Source organism: Pteronotus mesoamericanus, unplaced genomic scaffold (assembly GCF_021234165.1).
Source record: "Pteronotus mesoamericanus isolate MK-2021 breed Mesoamerican mustached bat unplaced genomic scaffold, CSHL_Meso_final contig_56, whole genome shotgun sequence".
Classification (NCBI taxonomy): Eukaryota; Metazoa; Chordata; class Mammalia; order Chiroptera; family Mormoopidae; genus Pteronotus; species Pteronotus mesoamericanus.
Genome location: NW_026555201.1, coordinates 8,177,689 through 8,196,527, shown reverse-complemented (window position 1 = coordinate 8,196,527; position 18,839 = coordinate 8,177,689). Strand labels below are relative to the sequence as shown.

The 18,839-nt window shown below is 40.9% G+C and overlaps 1 protein-coding gene across 6 annotated transcripts in view; it reads left to right on the top strand.

Moving 5' to 3' along the window:
- Nucleotides 1–18,839, top strand: part of GRIP1 (glutamate receptor interacting protein 1) — a 387,281-nt gene that overhangs the window by 339,037 nt on the left and 29,405 nt on the right. For all 6 annotated transcript variants that reach the window (XM_054580065.1, XM_054580063.1, XM_054580064.1 and 3 more), the window contains 5 exons: nucleotides 787–856; nucleotides 2,707–2,852; nucleotides 12,123–12,267; nucleotides 14,958–15,097; nucleotides 15,270–15,464. In XM_054580065.1, the coding sequence (XP_054436040.1) occupies nucleotides 787–856; nucleotides 2,707–2,852; nucleotides 12,123–12,267; nucleotides 14,958–15,097; nucleotides 15,270–15,464 (696 nt within the window). The remainder of the gene's footprint in view (nucleotides 1–786; nucleotides 857–2,706; nucleotides 2,853–12,122; nucleotides 12,268–14,957; nucleotides 15,098–15,269; nucleotides 15,465–18,839) is intronic.

Below are 18,839 nucleotides of genomic sequence, written 5' to 3'. Positions count from 1 at the left end.
CGAGCCATACCAGTCAGGGTCAAATGGAAATATTTCTAAGAAAATGTATAAAGCTCAAAAATGATCACTGTGATAATAGTTTTATCTGTAAACTCAATAAAAGTTATATATAAATTATTATTTTATGAATATGCATAAAATATAATTCAGTAGCACCAAATATTTACTATTGTCAATCAAATAAAATAGTCACATTCCAAAACATTTTAGAACATTCTAGGTATGGATTTGTAAACAAAATTTAAAGATTAATAGTACATCTAGTAAGATTTCTGTCTGGGTAGAAAAAAAACAATTTTAAATCAACACTTCTCACCCACTTTTCCCCCCAGGACACTTGAGTAATACAGTACATTTCCATGAACAAGGGTCCTCTCCCTCGAAAGGGGCTGAGAAAGGCAGGGGAGAAGGAGCACACTTGGGTACCCCTAACAGGAGCCCCCAGTGGCTTTTAATATTCTCTTATTACACCATCGACCCTTCATCTCCCTCTCTTGAGAATCACAGATTAAGATAGATTTAAATCTGATGGGTGGCTCTCCAGATGCTTTTTGCAATTACAAATTTAAAATAACGTGACTTTAGTTTTTCAGTTTATAAATACTTTAATGTAAATGTATTTTACATCAAGAAGATGTACAGTGCACATTTCTAATTCATTTGTTGATCATCTCTGCTTTACATACAAACTATACTTACATGAACGATTGTTTTAAAACACGAAATGTATAGTAGTATGTGAATCGTGGATATAAAGATGTGACTAGTCCTTCTTCATTTTCACAGCACCCTCCAGTAGAAAACCAGGGGATCCCCTTGTCATTTCAGATATCAAAAAAGGCAGCGTGGCACACAGGTAAGGAAAATGGATTTTCTGGTTCATTCCAAGGCATTTCTAAATTAAAGCAGAACCGATCCTTGCCACACCCTAGGCAGACCTCGCTAATGGATCATGGTAGACTCAGTATTTTCCAGGCAGCCACTATTAATGAATCATACTTAACATTCCTTAATGTCAGTGGCTATTGTAGAAATCTCTCACCCTGTCCATTTATTTCTGCATGTGGTACAGAAAACACACGCCTCAAAATGTTTTTTTAAGGTGTTTTATGAGTCCAGTATAAGCTTTCCTTCACTGAACTTATTCTATCTTTCATTTTCCAACTAAAAACCAGAATGTACCCTTAGTTATGACAGACACCCCATATGGAGATAGTAGCTTGTGTAAGAGCTTTGCGAGATGCCAGAATGTCCTTCCTCGCCAATCCTGATCCTTGAGATTTAATGTTTATATTTCTTATTTGGTCCATACACCATCAAAATCAGGAAGTCTCAAACTTTTTTTAAATTGAATTTATTGGACACACTGTATTGTGTGTTCACCACCCCAAGCCAAGTGCCCTTCCATCACCATTTACCCCCCAACCCTCCTCCACTTCCCTCCATCCCCTTCACCCCTGGCAATCACGGCACTATTGTCCATGTCCATGAATCCTTTATTTCTTTTTTTCTTTTTTGCTCAAACCTTTGGCTTCACAGATCAAAACTATTTTTTTAAATATTTGGAGAGTGCTAACATAAGACTGTTAACTTCTTTTTATTTTCCTGTTAAAACATTTTTTAAATCCCATCTATTATCACAGCCATTTCATTCAAGAAATACTTTAACCCTCAAAAAATAGTACGGGCAGTGTGTGAGTTTAGATATACAGACAGGTATGGGTTCCACCGTGACAAAGAGACTCGTAGATAGAGTGGATCAAAGAAGACAGCAGTTTGTTTCTCATATCACAGTTGGGAGCTAGGCAGGAAGTGCCGGGCTGGGGAAGCCGCTCTGCCATCCTGGCCAGCTTGCTCAGCGTTGCAATTTTCTAGTCACAGAGGGGAGCTGGGGGTGGTCCTGAGTGAGTCTGGGATGTGCATCGCTAGGGGGTAATCCCAAAGAAAGAAGGAGAGAAGAGATGCTGGGGAGCAATTTGCAGTGTCCGTCACAGACATAATACATAAAGGGTAGTTCTTATCAAAACATAACCTTACTTAAGGTTTGTGTGTATATGTATGTGTGTATACATATGTGCACATACAAACACATATACATTCATATTATTTTTCTCGTTTCATGATGGGAAAATCCTCAATAGACCTGCAGAGCTCCACCGTCCTATATTCTCAATGGAAACACCCCACTGCAGATAGGTTTTCTTCCTACTGCAGCCATAACTGAGTTTCCCTGTGCAGGTGGAAATGGCAGAGGCGCCACGTCTCAGACCTCTGCTAAGTGTACCCCACCTTAACTTTCCTCACTCCCCCAACCCTCTCCTAGCACCTAGACTGCCACGGATCAAAAGAGTAGCTCAATAATGTGCATAAGCATGAGGCATCTTGCTATAGACCCAAGACATTACCTTCCTTCCCAGGAAGCTTAGAATTTCTGAGTGAAGCTTGCATTGTTGTCCTGATCTGATAGAAGACAACACAAGAAAAAACTGTTTTTAATACTCTGCAACTTAATGTCATGGCGGCCATCCAAAATAAGACTGGAAAAAAGAGGGGGGGGGTTGTCAATAAAATTCTATTTAAAAACAGTTGAAGAACCTCTTTTCCGCTAAGACTACCATAATGCTACATTACGCTTAACGCCTCTTTAACGATGAGCCTGGTTAAGTGCTCATCATTACTCATGTGTTGCTTTGCATTTATTAACAGAACTGGAACCCTGGAACTTGGGGATAAATTACTTGCAATAGATAACATTCGGCTGGACAACTGTTCCATGGAAGATGCAGTTCAGATCCTCCAGCAGTGCGAAGACCTGGTGAAGCTCAAAATCCGCAAAGATGAAGATAACTCAGGTATTCATAGCTTCCTTAGTTAAAACTGATTTCTCTAACTGCCCATCTGTCACAAAAGATATTAGATCTTGATGTTTTACATACAACAGCTGGCTAGTGATGCTGCAGCACAGTTTTACATAGTTAAAAAGGTCTCTAAATTGTGCATTGAAAGTGTAGTATTTAAGTAATGGTGCTTTTAAATGACATAATTAAGATAGTATCATTATATAACCATTATTACAACTGATATTTAAATAATTTTTAAAGATGAAAATGAAATTATCACCCAGTACCATCTTAATACAATGGAACAAGTCATTTTCAGGTTGATAGTTATATTACATAATTATAACCATAGTGCATGTTACAGTTTTACTTAATTTTATAAACACATTACTACTGTATAACCCTCAATATCTATCATTTTTATTTAGTGACTGTAATTTACCATTCTTCTCTTCTTAGATGGCTTTTAATTATTTATTATAGTAGATAGTACAATTGTGGATATCTTTATGCATAGATATCTTTCTTCAACTTTTCTTCTTTTAAATTAAATCACTAGAAAATATTCCTAAAAGGGAGATTGCTGGGTCATATTGAAATGGAAATCTTACTGTGGGAAGTCTTGTGCCATGTTTCTGTCGAAATAGGCCGTATCCATTCTTAGCGCGTCCAACAGTGTGTGAATCCATTGGAGCAGCGCTTCTCCAACTTTCATAGGCCTCAGAGTCACCTGAAGAGCTTGTTAAAAAAACAAAGATGAACAGACAAAACAGAAACAAACTCCTTGATACAGAGCACATTTTGATGGTTAGATGGGAGAGAGGTTGGGGAAATGAGAGGAAAGGGAGAAAGGATTAAGAAATACAGATTGGAAGTTACAAAATAGTCTTCAGGATATAAAGTACAGTATAGAGAATATAGTCAGTAATATTGTAATAACTATGTATGGTGGCAGATGGGTACTAGAATTATAGGAGTGATTGCATCATAAATTATATAAATGTCTGATCACTATGTTGTACACCTGAAACTAATATTGTATGTTAACTGTTATTAAAATATTAAAAATTATTTTTTATAAAAACACAGTTCTTGGGCACTGTTTCCAAATGGGGCCTAAGATTCTGCATTTCTAACAAACTTCGTCATGAGGCTGCTATGGTCCAAGGACAACACTCTGAGTGGCCCTGCAGCAGAAGCCTTTTTATCTGATTATGATAAGACTAGAGCTAATTAGAAAAAGTCCATTAATTGAAAGAGTCAGCTACTGTAGGGAATTAAAGGAAGTGTATATATATATATATATATATATATATATATACATATATATATATATCTCCATAATATAAATGTTTAATTTAAAATTTTGCCAGTCTTATGGGGGAAGCCAAGGCCTTTCCTATGAATATTCTGCTGATTATAGTTACAAGTCTTTTTACTTGTTTATTTGCCTAAACCATAGCCATAATACACAGTTTATGATTTCCACTTTTAGGGACTTTTCTTTTTTTGCTTGTTTATTTTTTAATATGGTGAGAATTTTAAAAATTCAAAGCAATCAAAATGTTTGCCCCATCTAGATTTTTATTTTCCCCTATGTTTTTGAGTTTTTCCTCTGCATAATTAATAGTAGATGTTTGCTTAATGAACTCCCTTTATTGAATCTTTCCAAGCATTTGATTTTATTGTCATAGAAATACTATACTCATATTTCATAGGTTATGTAAGATTCATTAAATTACATAGTTACAACAACAAGTAAAACTGGGACAAAACAGGCTTGGGAATAAATTTAATTACCTCTAAATTTTTAAGCTTACAGCTCAAGAGGTAGCGGGAGCAGAAGTACACAGGGGTACTAGAGAGAAAGACCTATTAATCTGGAGCATTCTCTGTCATTGGTCAATATAATTTACAGAGGACAGGCAGCCACAATTATTCTGATAAATTGGTTAATTGGAGCTTGGTTAAGAGAACTTCCACTGTTTATAATTTCACCCAAACCAATGAGTTATTGTCCATGTTATAGAATCGTCTGTAATCAAACCATCTAGACCTTAGAGTTCATGGTTATGTCAGGCAATATGTTTATGAATTCTAATCAAAGTCAAAACAAATCAGTAGTTACATTCAACTGTACAGCCGGTAAAGATGATTATGTCCAAATATATAACCAGCATTTAAAATATGCACAGATTTCTACTCATTGTTATTTCCCAAGCAACTGATTTTATGTTGCCAACATTTGCATTCCTGTCCTTATAAGCATGCTTCGATTGCACTTTCTTTTGGGGGTTTCTTCCAAAAGTGGGATAAAGCCTCCAGCATCACTCTGGGCCCTGTGCTAGGGAAGAGGCAAAGCCCGGTGGAGAACCCCATTTTGCAAGATTTGCCAAGCTAAGCCCATCTGAGCCACCTACCTTGCAGAGTGAAAAAGCCACACAGGGGTGAGTGTGTTTTGAGCTCATGGTTGGTGATGCTGCATTTCCAAAGCCAGGCTGAGCAGACGCACTGAGAGGAGTTGCAGCAACAACTGAGCACTGGAAGAGCAAGATCCTACTTTCAGCTGTTGCTTTCCTTCAGCTCATTTTTCCCGCTTTAGACCTTTCCCCTATAGTCCCTCTGCCTACCATTATGGCAATAATAATATGCGTATTAAGCATATCTTTCAGCTTCACTGGTTTCATTGCTCTGCCTTGTACCTTACCCCTGGCGTGACTTTTTCACTCTGCATGGTAGGTGGCTGAGATCTGCTTAGCTTGGTAAATCATGCAAAATAGCGTTCTCCAAGGCCTTTGGCTCTTCCCTAGCACAGAACTCAGAGTGACGCTGGAGGCTTTATCCCACTTTTGAAAGAAATCCCCGAAAGAAAGTGCAATCGAAGCATGATTTTCAGACATTTAAGTCTTCGTTTTTTCATTCATTCATGCAGTCAGCATTCATTTAGTATCTGTGAGGTGAAAGGTACCTGTGCTAAGGACTGCCAATTCTTAGATTAAAAAGGACACAGTCCCTGCCCGCCTTTAAATCAGTCACCACCTTTGCAAGAGAAACAGAAGCAAATCAATAATTAACAACATGATGAATGCTCTAGGGGTATGCACAAAACATTAAGAGAATGTGGAGGCAGCCATTGATGCCTGGAGAGCTCACGGAATGCTTCTAATAACCTTGGTCTTAAAATTGCCTGGGAGGTATTGCTAGAGAGAGTTTCAGGAAGAATGTGAACCAAGCAGGAGGCCAGAGAGTGTGGCACATCTTAGTAGCAGATGTAGCTGAAACAACAACTATGTGCAAGGACTCAGAAGCAGGAGAGTAAAACTGCTCTGCTGAAGCCAGATTACCATGGTCCTTCTAAATGATGTTAAGACATTTGAACTTATCCCAGAAGTCAATGAGGAGGACTTACAGCAGGGAAGTGAGGCCACAGTGGCTGGTCAGGGAACACAGGTTGCAACCATTTACTAAAGTATTGAATGAGGCAGTTGAGAGTGTCTGAATCAACTGTTTTTTGTCCGGTCTGGGGAAGCAGGAGAATAAAGTGAGCAAGAGCACTAGATGGGCATCAGAACTGACACAGTGGGAAACTTAGGAAAATTACCTTCTCTGAGCATCAGCTTTCTCCTCTATAAATGTGCTTTTAATGCCTACTTTCCCTGGCTGTTTTCAGATCAAAGGAGGTAATAAATGGAAGTGCTCAGCAATAATGTGTGGCACCTAATAAGGCCCAATGAATGCTAATGATCAACAGTCATTATTATGGTGTTATTAAAGCCAATTTTAGCTTTATTTCACAGTGGCCAGCTCTTTTGGAACACTTGATTGTGGGCATTTCCCTCCCTCTATATTCAAAGACCATGCTGCCTTCAGGAGCCTTTGCATATTTCACTTTCATTACTACAGAAATTTGAATTAAGGACAGCCAGAGGGTCCCTGCCTGGATCCCAGGCTCCAAAACAATGGCTATTGCCCAATCCCAAGGTGCCCAAAGATGCAGATAACCCTCTTGAAATAGAATCTATTGTTTTGCCGTGATTGCATCTAGAGCCAATGTAAAGGCAGAGGGGAGAATTGGGAGATCTGAAAAGGAACCCTGAAGCAAAAACAGTGGAGAATTTGGAGGAATTGCAGGAAGAGAAATGGAGGCTTCCAAATCTGTCTCAAACACCAGTAATTTCTAAGGTTCTGCTTAGATCACATAACATTAAGGAAGAAGCTGTTCTAAACGGTTTATTTACACAGGCCTGTCCCCCTCCAAGAAATGTAGCTATACTCTGAAGTGCATTCCATCACTTTCAGTAGAAATGAACTTTGATTGACCTGTACGTTTATGCATTCCCAAGGCTCTCTCACAAATCCAAGCCTCCTATTCGGCCGCAGGAGCAGCTGCCGTTTTGGATTCAAGCCAGATAGTGTTCATTCTGTTAAACAGGCGGCGCTCAAGAAGCCTGAAAATAACGTTGCCCATAAGTAACGCTGCAATTTTGCATCTGTTCCTTGGTCCCATTCATTTTCTTAACTAGAGCTGAGCAGAACAAACAAGTAGGCTGGCCCCCTCTCATGTCTTTCACTAACAGTTGTAAACCTTCTGTTGTAATATAAAAGCTGTTTATAATATCATTACCATCTGGTTAGGCTCACTTTGCAACTTACTGGTGATCCTGCATTTTTCCTTTTCAGAAAGTTTCTGTTCTGGTTAAACACTCCAGTTGCTGCTTTCTAAGCTGGAGCAGCCTCAAGGAGAGAGTGACTTGGAGTGCTGCCACCTCCAAAACCGCCTGCGCCGCCCGGGCAGTTACCATCCTGCTCCTAAGCTGCAGAGCCTTTCACATGCCAGTTGAGCTAAATAAAGCCCTAGAAGGCAGCAGGAGCTGGAAGTGCTGCCTGAAGCTGGCTCAGCCACTCTTGGGACTGTGAAAAGAGGATGTTTAGGGTTGCTGGTTCCCACAGTGGCAGCCCAGGTCTCACTCTCACACTTCGAATGAGCCACATTAGGTTTGCCTCACTTTGGAGGAGGAAACTAGACCTTGGAGGAGCAGGGAGGATGACCACAAAGCTCCCTTGGAGAGCTCTTCCCTTGGAACTGAAACCGGAGGGCAACTGAGTGGAGTCTGAAGCTCATGCTGCCTGTCACCGCTCAGCCAAAAAGCAGAAACAGGGACTGGATCATGACTGCACTTTTATTAACATCAAAGGCCAGCAGTCTGAAGAGGTGGTGGGTAGAAACGCTGACATCCACCTTCCCCTTGAGCTTCCCCTTGAGAAGCAAGTTTATATAGCAGAAACGTGGGAATTGGGGAGGGGAAGGTCCTAGGGGGTGCTCAGCCTTGCCCTTTCCCTGGGACTAAGGGGGGCGGGGCTGAAAGGGGAGCTGTGCCGCCTCCTCCCAAGCTCACTCCCTTTGCTCAGGTGTTATCTCTCATTTGCATCAGCATTCCTCTCTTCCCCAGACACCTGTGGCTTATAGCCAGTTAGGCTATATATTCTCTGGTTAGGAAGGAGAGGTATAAGCCATTTGCTCTCAAGTGTCCTTGGTTAGGGGAGATAGGGTCTCCTGATTTACTAGTTGACTGTGAGTTGCTCAAACTGTTTGACCTTGTTTAATTTTCTTGTCTCACTTTCCCCACTCTAGTGGCCTAGGAATTTTCCTAATTTCTTACTATCCCATCAGAACCTGGATGCTAACACCAACATTCAGGCATCCTCTCTCTCTCTCTCTCTCTCTCTCTCTCTCTCTCTCTCTCTGTGTGTGTGTGTGTGTGTAAAACCTTTTATTTAGGCTTAGTTTCAGGGTAGAGTATAGGACTGAGAATCCATTGGAAGTTAATATTCTGGTTATTTCTTCCCATGAGAATGTTAGTAGACAGTCAAAGGTAGACAGAGCGTTAGTTTTGTTTTTTGGTTCTTTTTAAATTGTTGTTCAGTTACAGTTGTCCCACCTTTCTCCCCGTTGCTTACTCCTACCCCTTCCCCTCTCACTTCCACAGTCAATTCCCCTACTTTATTCATTTATTCAGGCATCTGTGGATTTCCAGGTAGTAATTCTAGACATAGTTCCAGGGACTGGGGATACGAAAATAAAAATCTTTGTTTTCAAGGTGATCTTATTCTAATGGAGGAGACAGGGAGAGAAATAATTAAAACATTTGATGAAGAGAGCATGCCAGAGGTTGCCTTCTCGATGGGGGCAAAAATCGGTTCTCGGAGTGTAAGGAATCTTAGATATTACATCATAATGGTTAGTAGCCCTCCAAAGCTCAGCCCTACCTGAGCAAATCTGACTCCTTCACATTCCTCTCGTTAGGAAGATTTTTAATTTAATTTTTCTCTTTGTTGGGGGCAGAAGCAAGAATTGAAATACTAGAGAAACACTAGCAGAATGCATAGGCACTGGGGGAGCTCAAAGGCCTCTAGCCCCAGCTGAGGAGCCCGGAGGCCTTCCTGAAAGACAAGCCCTCTGAGGCACGTTTTAAAGTTACAGTAGAAATTCTCCGAGGGAAGAAAGATGTTTGTGTACAAGTAGTGATGTGTGCAAGGTTAGAGATGTCAGACAAGTGCTGTTAAAGTAACACAGTGAGGAAGAATTTAGGAGATTGAACTGGAATGGGAGGATGGTGACCCTCAAGAGCCATAGAGGCTCCAGCTCAGCCCATGCAAAGAAAGGGGTTGTACTTAATTCTTATAGAACTGGGAACCAATGAAGAGCATCAAGTAAGAGAGTAACGTGTTCACATTTATGCCTTTAAAATATTCTAGGAGGGAAAGAAAAGGAATTATAGTTGGTAGCACTGGTGAAAATGAATGGGAAAGAGAGGGGCAAAGGCTGGATCCCTACCAGAAAAAAAAAAATTCAGAAGAAACTATTGTTCTGAAAACCTGGGCAGAGCTGAGATGGGGGCCTCCGCTCGAGCAGGTGGCAGTGGGATGCTCTGGGACCTTGCCTGAGTGGCAAATGGGCCGCAACAGCTGGATGAGACAGTGTCCAGGCCGCTGCCGCCACCACCGGTTAGGAAAACGAGGAAGCCACACTAATTAAATATCTGTTTACTCAAGGCATCTGCAGAGTTTTCGGAGGGAATCAAAGTTGTTATTAAATTAAATATTTATGATAATAAATATTATAAAAATTTTTAATTAAATATTGAATCGAGTATTATAAACTTATTAAATTAAGTATTATTTAATAAAACATTTTATTAAAATCTTTCAATGTTATTATAAATACTTCAAATATTTAAACATAGAGCAAAATGGTATAATGAACCATCATACATCACCTGGCATTAACAATTTTAAATTTATGATCAGCCTCAGTAGCTGCCTAGCAAACTATCACCAGCCTGTTGGCCGCAGCTTAAGTAAAAACCTGCGAGAAGTTTGTGAACCATCACACAGAGCTATTGAGGGCTTGATCTACAGCAGCAATTTTCAACCTGTTACATCACATGGCACATGTAAACTAATTACTAAAATTCTGTAGCACATCCATAAATGTTCTTTTGCCAATCTGACAAAAAAAATAGGTATGATTTTGATTTATTCACACAGAATGGCTCTTGCTGTGTTGGCTGTGGTCATTTTTTATTTCACAAGCTGAGGGAAAAGAGGTCAGTGCCCCTGACTAAATAGCCAGGTACCACACGGTTTAAAAATGCTTGCGGCTCGTCAGTGCGCTGCAGCACACGGCTGAGAACTGCTGATATAGAGGATTCTCTGCTGCCAATATAAACTGAGTCTAATGTGGAAGATTTTTATACACAGAAATGTTGACCTAAACACTGCAGTGGGTGGCAGGTGGTCCTTAATCCTGTGTGTATGGAGCCTATTAGGAGTAGAGCGCTGAGGAAGTGCAGGCCATGGGCACATTTCAGAACTCCCCACCCACAGCCAGAGGTGAAGTGAGTGCTGGTGGGAGAGGACACATCGCTTCCAACACACCACTGTAAACCTGTCACTTTATATTCGTTGTAATTTTTCAAGCACACACAAATACTTGAATTGTTAATTCAAGCCTTCCTTTTCATCCTTATTTTAGGGTCTCATATCATAAATGAATGGGGCTCATTGCAGAAATGTGACTGTGTTGATGCTTCACCATGATACGGTCTGACTATAAAAGCTCACTGTTTGGTTAAAGTAGATACTGGACCATTTCATTGCATCTCTAGGTATAGAAATGAAATAGCGTCTTAACCATTCATGGCTCCCAGCCCCAAGCAATAAAACAAGAAATGCTCAAAACCCTTCAGCATGCCATTAGCAAATAAGATCCTGAGACTTCATATCTGCAACCTCCTCACAGTCAAAATACCCACGCTTGTTGAAGGCATCTCATGACATCTTTCAGACCAGTGCTTTAGGCAAACCACATTTCACACCCCCTCCATGTTAATGTTAAATAGCAAAAAGAAGATGAAGCAATTAGCCAAAGAACCCATAGGCACAGACAACAGTGCGGTGATGGCCAGAGGGGAGGGGGGATGGGGGCTCAGAGGAAGTGGGCAAAGGGGGGGAATGGGGACATCTGTAAGAGTGTCAACAATAAAAATAAATTTTAAAGAAAAAGAAAAGAAAACATTAGCAAAAATTAATTTATAATGGTATGGCAGCCTGGTATATGCTCTGGAAATATAACTCACATGGCTTTTAGTCTCAAGAACAGAAGAGAGATAATCAATCAAACCTCTGTTTTAATATCCATGAATTCATGAATAGGATGACATTTTAAGACACAATCAGTGGAATGATATATAAAGGATTCTAGATTTCCAATCCATCCCCTCTAAGTTCCACTTAACCATGTGAATGTTAAAGCGTGCTCCAACCCTGAGTAAAATCAACTTTTTGATATTGAAAGTGAGCTTGCTTATAAAGCCTGAAAACAGGAATTGTGTGGCTCGACCTCTTCGCCACCGCACGACTGACTCTCACCTCCCAGACGGCCCCTCAGCCCGGCGTTCACTGCCGCAGCACTGATGCCACACTGCCCGACGCTGCGCGCGCGCGGGGCGGGGCCTGGGCCCTGCCGGAGCGGCTGCGGTGCCGGCTGAGCAGACCGCTCACAGTTTTAAAGCCTAAACCATGAGGCAGTGAACCGACCTCAATCTCTGTTAGGGTGTGATAGCCGACTAAGGAAACGCTACTTCCCAAAATAGTTATTTCCTGAGACAAAATGCCCTGATGATGATGTTCTGAATTTCTTATTTTCTTTCTGAATATATGTGTCTTATTACTTTCCTTTTTCCAAAGAAACCAATTATGATTCCTTGGCATTTATTGCAGATGAACAAGAAAGTTCCGGAGCAATTATTTACACCGTGGAGCTTAAGCGCTATGGGGGGCCCCTTGGCATCACGATTTCAGGAACTGAAGAGCCATTTGATCCTATAATCATTTCAAGCCTCACTAAAGGGGGATTAGCTGAAAGGTAAAAATTTGAAGGAACTGTTAAAATTACCTGTGTCTGAGATAGTTTTTCCTCCTCACAGCCACATAAAGACATGCTTCCCTCTCCTGCTCAGTTCATTTGTTGACTTTTTCAAATCTGCACAAAGGAGTGACTTTAGAGCTTAAGAACTCTCAGCTGTTGCTCAGACTTGACTTTGAAGGACATCTTCCTGGCAGTCAAAGGTGTCATGAGCTTAGCATTGATATTAGCCTCTAGAAATGTATAAACTGACCACAATTGACTGGAGGTAGATTTATATTGCGTCCACTTTGAAAGAAGGAGGCTAAAGTTCAGGGAGGTTAACAGGCTTGTCCACTTCAATTCAGCAGACGTTCACTGAGCCTCTGTTACCTGACAGACACTGGCCTCTGCTGCCTTGTTTTCGGGAGAGGATGACACAGCCCTTGTCTTCAAAGATTTCAGGAAACCAAGTGTAATATCTTAGTAATATCTTGCAATTTGGAATGTCAGCCTATTCCTTTGGCAAATTGTTTTCATTAGCACGCAACCCCGTCCTCCCATGAAACTGCCTCTCCCTGAGACATGCTGTGGGGAGGATATTCCAAGCGTCACAGCCAGATCTGTACTTCAGCTGCCTAGCTCAGGAATGCGCACACATCACTCAGGCCTACACTTGAGGACGAGAGTTTTCAAAATAGAGATGTAGCATTGCAGAAGTTTGGAGCTGCAAAGTACCTTAGAATTCTATTTATCCAGCATCTTCATCTGCCAGACGAGGGCCCTAAGGCCACTCAGAAAGGTTATTCTCTAGGAATTTTGTACTATGATATTAACAGAGATGCCTATAATATGGTATTCTTTAGGCGTCCTTCTGTCCCAAGGAGAAAACAAGAAAAGATGAATATTTATCTGACGTGGCAAGCTACTGGTCAAGTGTTGTATGGCTTACAGCGTAGATCTTTCATAAACTGGAGATCCTTTGTGAGAGAATGAAGTGATTTTTTTTTCAGGGAAAAAATTATTTGAGGCATTGGTGGACTTACTAAGCAGCCACTCATAACCTTCGTGACCCAGTGTTGCCTCTGCTGCCCAGCACAGCTGCCCACTGCCCCAGCTGTGGGCAGAGCACTCAGTCACAAGCAGCCCTGGGAGCTGGGCTGACCCTTCACTTAGTGCAGTTAGTGAGCAGTGCATAGGAGGCTAGCACGTGGGATTCCTGCTCTGCAGCCTGCAGAGTAAAGATATTTTTTTCACTGTCCCTGAATTGCCTGCTGTGGGTCTACTCCTTCCCCATCCAGTGCTTCCAAATTAATGCAAATACGCTGAACACCAGCGTTATAAGTTCCAGTCTGCTAGTTCAGAACTGTGTGGGGGTGGGAAGAGGAGGAGAAAGTCCAAAGGTTTATTAGTTTATTGATCAAAAAATTAATTTTTTCACTTTTCCAATAACCTACTAGGCCCTTTACATATGTTTTCCTATTTAACCTTCAGGGCTTCCCTGTAAGATGATTACTCCCATTGTAGTGATAAGGAAACTGACACCCAGAGAGGTTAAAATAAGGTCCCCAGGTCCCACAGCCAGCAGGTGGCAGAGTTGGATTCAAACGTAGCACTGCAGTCATGTGCCGCATAATGATCACCACATAGGCCACAGTGGTCCCATAAGAAAAATTCCTGTCACCTAGTGACTCCATAGCCGTCCAAACGTGGTATCACAAAGGATTACTCATGTGTTTGCTGTGATGCTGGTGCAAACAAACCTACTGCGCTGCCAGTTGTATGAAAGTGCAGCACATATATATACAATTATAGACAGTACCTAATAATTGATAATGATAATGACTATGTTACTGGTTTATGTAGTTAGTATACTATTTACTGTTATTTTAGAGTGTGCTACTTCTACTTATATAAAAATGTTTGCTGTAAAACAGTACATTGTGTTATGCTGGCGGCAGACTCATATAGCTCATGTTTGCTTCACTTTCTCTTGTGCTTGATTTGATTTCATGCTGTTTTGTACAGTACCATGCTATACAGCCTCGTAGCTTAGGAGCACTACGCTGTATACCATCTAGCCTAGGTGTGTGGTAGGCTGTACCATCTAGGTTTGTCTAAGTGCACTCTGATGTTCTCAAGACAATGAAATCTCTTAGCAACACATTTCTCAGAACATATTTCCATTGTTATGTGGTGTGTGACTGTAAATGATTCCTGAGATCAGCCTTTTTTGATTCTTGGAATCGCCATCGGGGGCCCTGCCACACCAGGGCCTGGAGTACTCCCCGCAGATCTCTCTGAACATCACTTCCGGTGAGCTGGGATAATGATTACGTCCAACATTTTAGACCTGTACAAAGAAGAAGTGCCCCATGCTAAACATACTACATTTATTGTCCGACATTGTTTGTTTCCTTGGGATTTTTAAGAGAGTTACCAAATGACTCAGCTTTCTTGGAATTTAACAAGCACACAAGTCCACTTTAAATACTAATTAAAACAATTTTTCTCCTTTTATTTGAAACTAAAAAGTAATTCACAACAGATGCAGTTGTCTTGTAACATTGCCCAGGAGAAAACTAGCAGTGGCTTCTAGAGACTCTTGCCAAGTCTTTACTGTTATGAATATATAAGGTCCGGCTGGGAATTGATATTCAGTAGCACGCAGGGATGATTTCTACTCTTCCTATTCTTGTTCGGTGTTTTAGAACTGGCGCAATCCACATCGGAGACCGAATCCTAGCCATCAACAGCAGCAGCCTGAAAGGGAAGCCTCTGAGTGAAGCCATCCATTTGTTACAGATGGCAGGAGAGACTGTCACCTTGAAAATTAAGAAACAGACAGATGGTGAGTGGGTTGAGAGCCGCAATTAAGAATTTCCAGTGCATTTCCATTCCAGAAAGCATGTGCAAATGTCTATGTGTATATTTCTAGGAAAACGACTCTCTATCTAGGGAGTGTTTGATATCTTTTTATTTGAATTTATTCTGATGCTTAAACTGCTTCCCTGTCTTTAAAGCTCAGTCAGCATCAAGTCCCAAGAAATTCCCCATTCCCAGCCACTTGAGTGACCTGGGAGATGTCGAGGAGGACCCCTCTCCCTCACAGAAGTCCGGCAAACTCACCGACATGTACCCCTCCACCGTGCCCAGTGTGGACAGTGCTGTGGACTCGTGGGATGGCTCTGGGATCGATGCCAGCTATGGCAATCAAGGTATGTCCCAACCCTGAGGAACGGAGGATGTTACATTGTTGAAGCCCATGTTCCTCAAAGATCCACCCTCTGCTTCATGAAAAGAACATATTTTACTTGTGTTCATGTCAATGTAACCTATTGAACACATTACTGTAGTAGCTCTGCATTGCCCCTTCTTAATGCTGATAAATCATGAACATTTATCAAACACTAGTAGGCCCCCATTAGACCTACCAAGGGTCAAGTGTTCAATCCAGAGCTGGTCCTTCAAGCATAGATTAATATGAGGGTAACCATGCAATAAGGTGGTTTGCTGAAGACAGGCCCCGTTGTCTTACCTTTTTTAGCAAAGATGGATTGGGGATGCTGACAATGAGCATAAGAGATTAGCCAATGATTTATTTATTCCTGCCTCCTCCTGACTTTTAATAGCAACTCGTAGGGATTTCCTGGAAATCCCCTTATTATTAGAGAATTATAATCACAATATATAAAAGTATTTAATAGATTTCACAGATATCATCTTCATGCGGACAAGCATAACCTACATTAAAAGTTAAACCTCATTAACAGAAAATAAACACAGAATGTGTTAGACTGCATACAGAATATAAATTAAAAACTTCTTTTAAAAATCTGTCTCCTTCCTAATGATACATAGCAGCAAGAGAGGAGTGTATCAAAAAAGTCTTTGTATTTCTCCTTATCTGAGACTGACTTTTTGTCTATTGCTTATTGCCTTGTATAAATTTCAGCCTCCAAATCCCCTTTCTGACCTGGATTTGGCTCAGCCCAAGAATAAAATGCATAAACAGTTTTGAGAACACATGTTCAGATGTGAGGGTTGCTTTGTAGCTTAGTTAACTATTTTTTAGGAGAGTCTACATCCAGTTTGCTCTCTTTCTGGTTCCCCTAGTTTACTCTCTGTTAAATCTCCTGAAGGGGACAGAAAAATAAAAAGAAATATTTCAAAACCTTCAAGTTGTTACTTGTTAGAGATGATATTAAGGTTTGGTGGGGAAAATATTTTGAACACCCAAAAAATAGAATTGGGACTTTATTTATTCGGCCATTAATTTTTCTAAGTTCTAACACTTGGTAACAAGTAAGCTATGCCATCAAATACTAGCTATCCTCATTGCCTGAGAGCTGATGGGCCACCAGAGGTCACTCTGGATAGAGAACATAGGTCAGATTATATCAGCATAGACTCTGAGGTTTATTTATTCATGTGTTTGTTTATTGTTTATTAATGTAGATACTTTTTTGTTACACAGATTTTTGTGAGGATGCTATTGATTTTAGTGAGTTCTTTCCCATAAGACAGTGTGTAATAATTTAGCTACCCTGTCCCTTTCCGCCATACGATCAGAACCACGATCCGCATACTGAATAGAGGGCCTTTGCCTCATTAGTGAAAAATGAAGAATCATTTATTATTTACGAAGCATTTTGAACATTTGAAATCTTAGACAGGGATAATAGTCGCCATGATACTATTAAATTTGGTATTTATAAATCAGAAATCTTTATGAGGCTGAAAAGAGATTAGAGATAAGCAGAGAAAATGGCAGTCGAGGCAGAACTGAAGTCTTCCACGGTGCTTCCAAAGTACTATTTTACTACGAAAATAGTAACCATACCTTGTATTTGTAAAACGCTTTAGTGTTCACAAAGCATTTTCACAAAAGTAATCTCAAATGATCCTCATAATGAACATGGAAGTCAAAAGGCTCGTGGATCCCAGGATTTCGGTGTTGGGAGGGAATTTAGAACTCAGTGTAGCCCTTGGGGGCGAGACCAGCCCTGCTGCATTCGATCACACTGCCTGGGCTGGACACCCTGGTGACAGGTTGTTCCCCAGCTGCTGAGGCAGCCCTCCCTCCTCCAAGAATGGAGCTCTGTCTCCGAGTCCTCGGTTGCATTGAGCAGAATTCCGTCTGCCTGTAGCTCCTGCCTATCCGTGCTCAGTCTGCCCTCCAGGTCCTTTGGCACTAGAAGAAAGGCTCTTCCTCTTGACGGCCCTTCCGATTCTCAAAGCCAGTTATCATGCCTCTCTTCAATCTTTCCTTCTCTGAGCAAAATGGCCACAGTTCCTCAAACTGTTCCTCGCATAACCTACTTTTCAACATCTTTTATCATCTTGGGGGCATCTCTTCTGAATATGTTCAAATTGAATGCTACACTTATTAAAGGGTAGAACTCAGAAAGGAAAGCCACACAATAGCCTGACAGCCCAGAGCAACTCAAGCCTGTCATCTTCATCACTGAAGATTGTAGAATCTATCAACGCAGCCTCTCTTGATTTTGACGGTCACATCATATCTGTCACTCATTTTGAGTTTCTGTTTACCAAGAACTCAGTCTGGTTTTTTTTTCCCTTTACTTGTGATGTTGGGTTAATCTAGATCTCTCCAGATGTGCTTGTGAAGTCAACTTTTTAAAAGCAAGGCACAGAACCATACTTCCCTTGATGTTAATGACCATGTTGTGAAATGTAGATTATCTCTCCAACCCATCCCTCCAGCCTCTCCGCAGACTCTACCATTCCCACTCCATCTTTAAGTCTAGAGTAGTTGCCCCATTCTCAATAGGATGTTGTACCTCTTTAATTCCTCCTTGAGCCAGAAACTGTTGTCTCTGCAGCCACATTCCTTATTGTTCTCTACTTCTTGTCCAAAAGGTCAAGCCTGCCCTATTCATTCATTCAACAAATAAGTCATGGCTGGCACAATGTAAGGGTAGTATACAATGGTCATGCAATGTTGGACAAAAGAGATGTGGTCCTTGTTCTCCTGAAAGAGGTTACCCAGCTGAAGGGCCAGACAATTTACCAGTGGTGCAAAGTATTACTCAGGCATTAAAAAGGAAAAAAGTATGGAATCATCAAATCTGGTAGAGAAAGAAGGAATGGGTTCAAGGAATTCCCACAATGGGATGACTCAATTCTAGAGTGTAGCTCTAGGATTCAAACTTTTTCTAGTCTGCCTCTGAGGCAGCTTCTTCCAGTCCCCATTCTCTATATTCATGCCCTTCTGCCTTATCAAAATCATGTGCTTTTGGCCCCCTTGTCTTATTTATTACTTCTTCTTACTCTGAGAAAGCCTTACAGTTGCTTTCCTTGGATTCAGCAAAGGTCAATCAATACAAGAAACAATTTAACAAATTGTTTGTACCTGGACTCTGTCATTCTCATAGACAGTGAGTGTCTTGTGATGTCTGTAATTCTTGACTCTCAACTCAGATATTTATGTTTCTGTCTTCTTATCCCATCATCTTTAGATATTTCTCTTTTGAGTTCATTTTCTCAGCTTTATTGATATATAATTGACAAATAAAATTGTGTAGATTTAAAGTACACAATGTGATGATTGTACAAACACATATATGTGA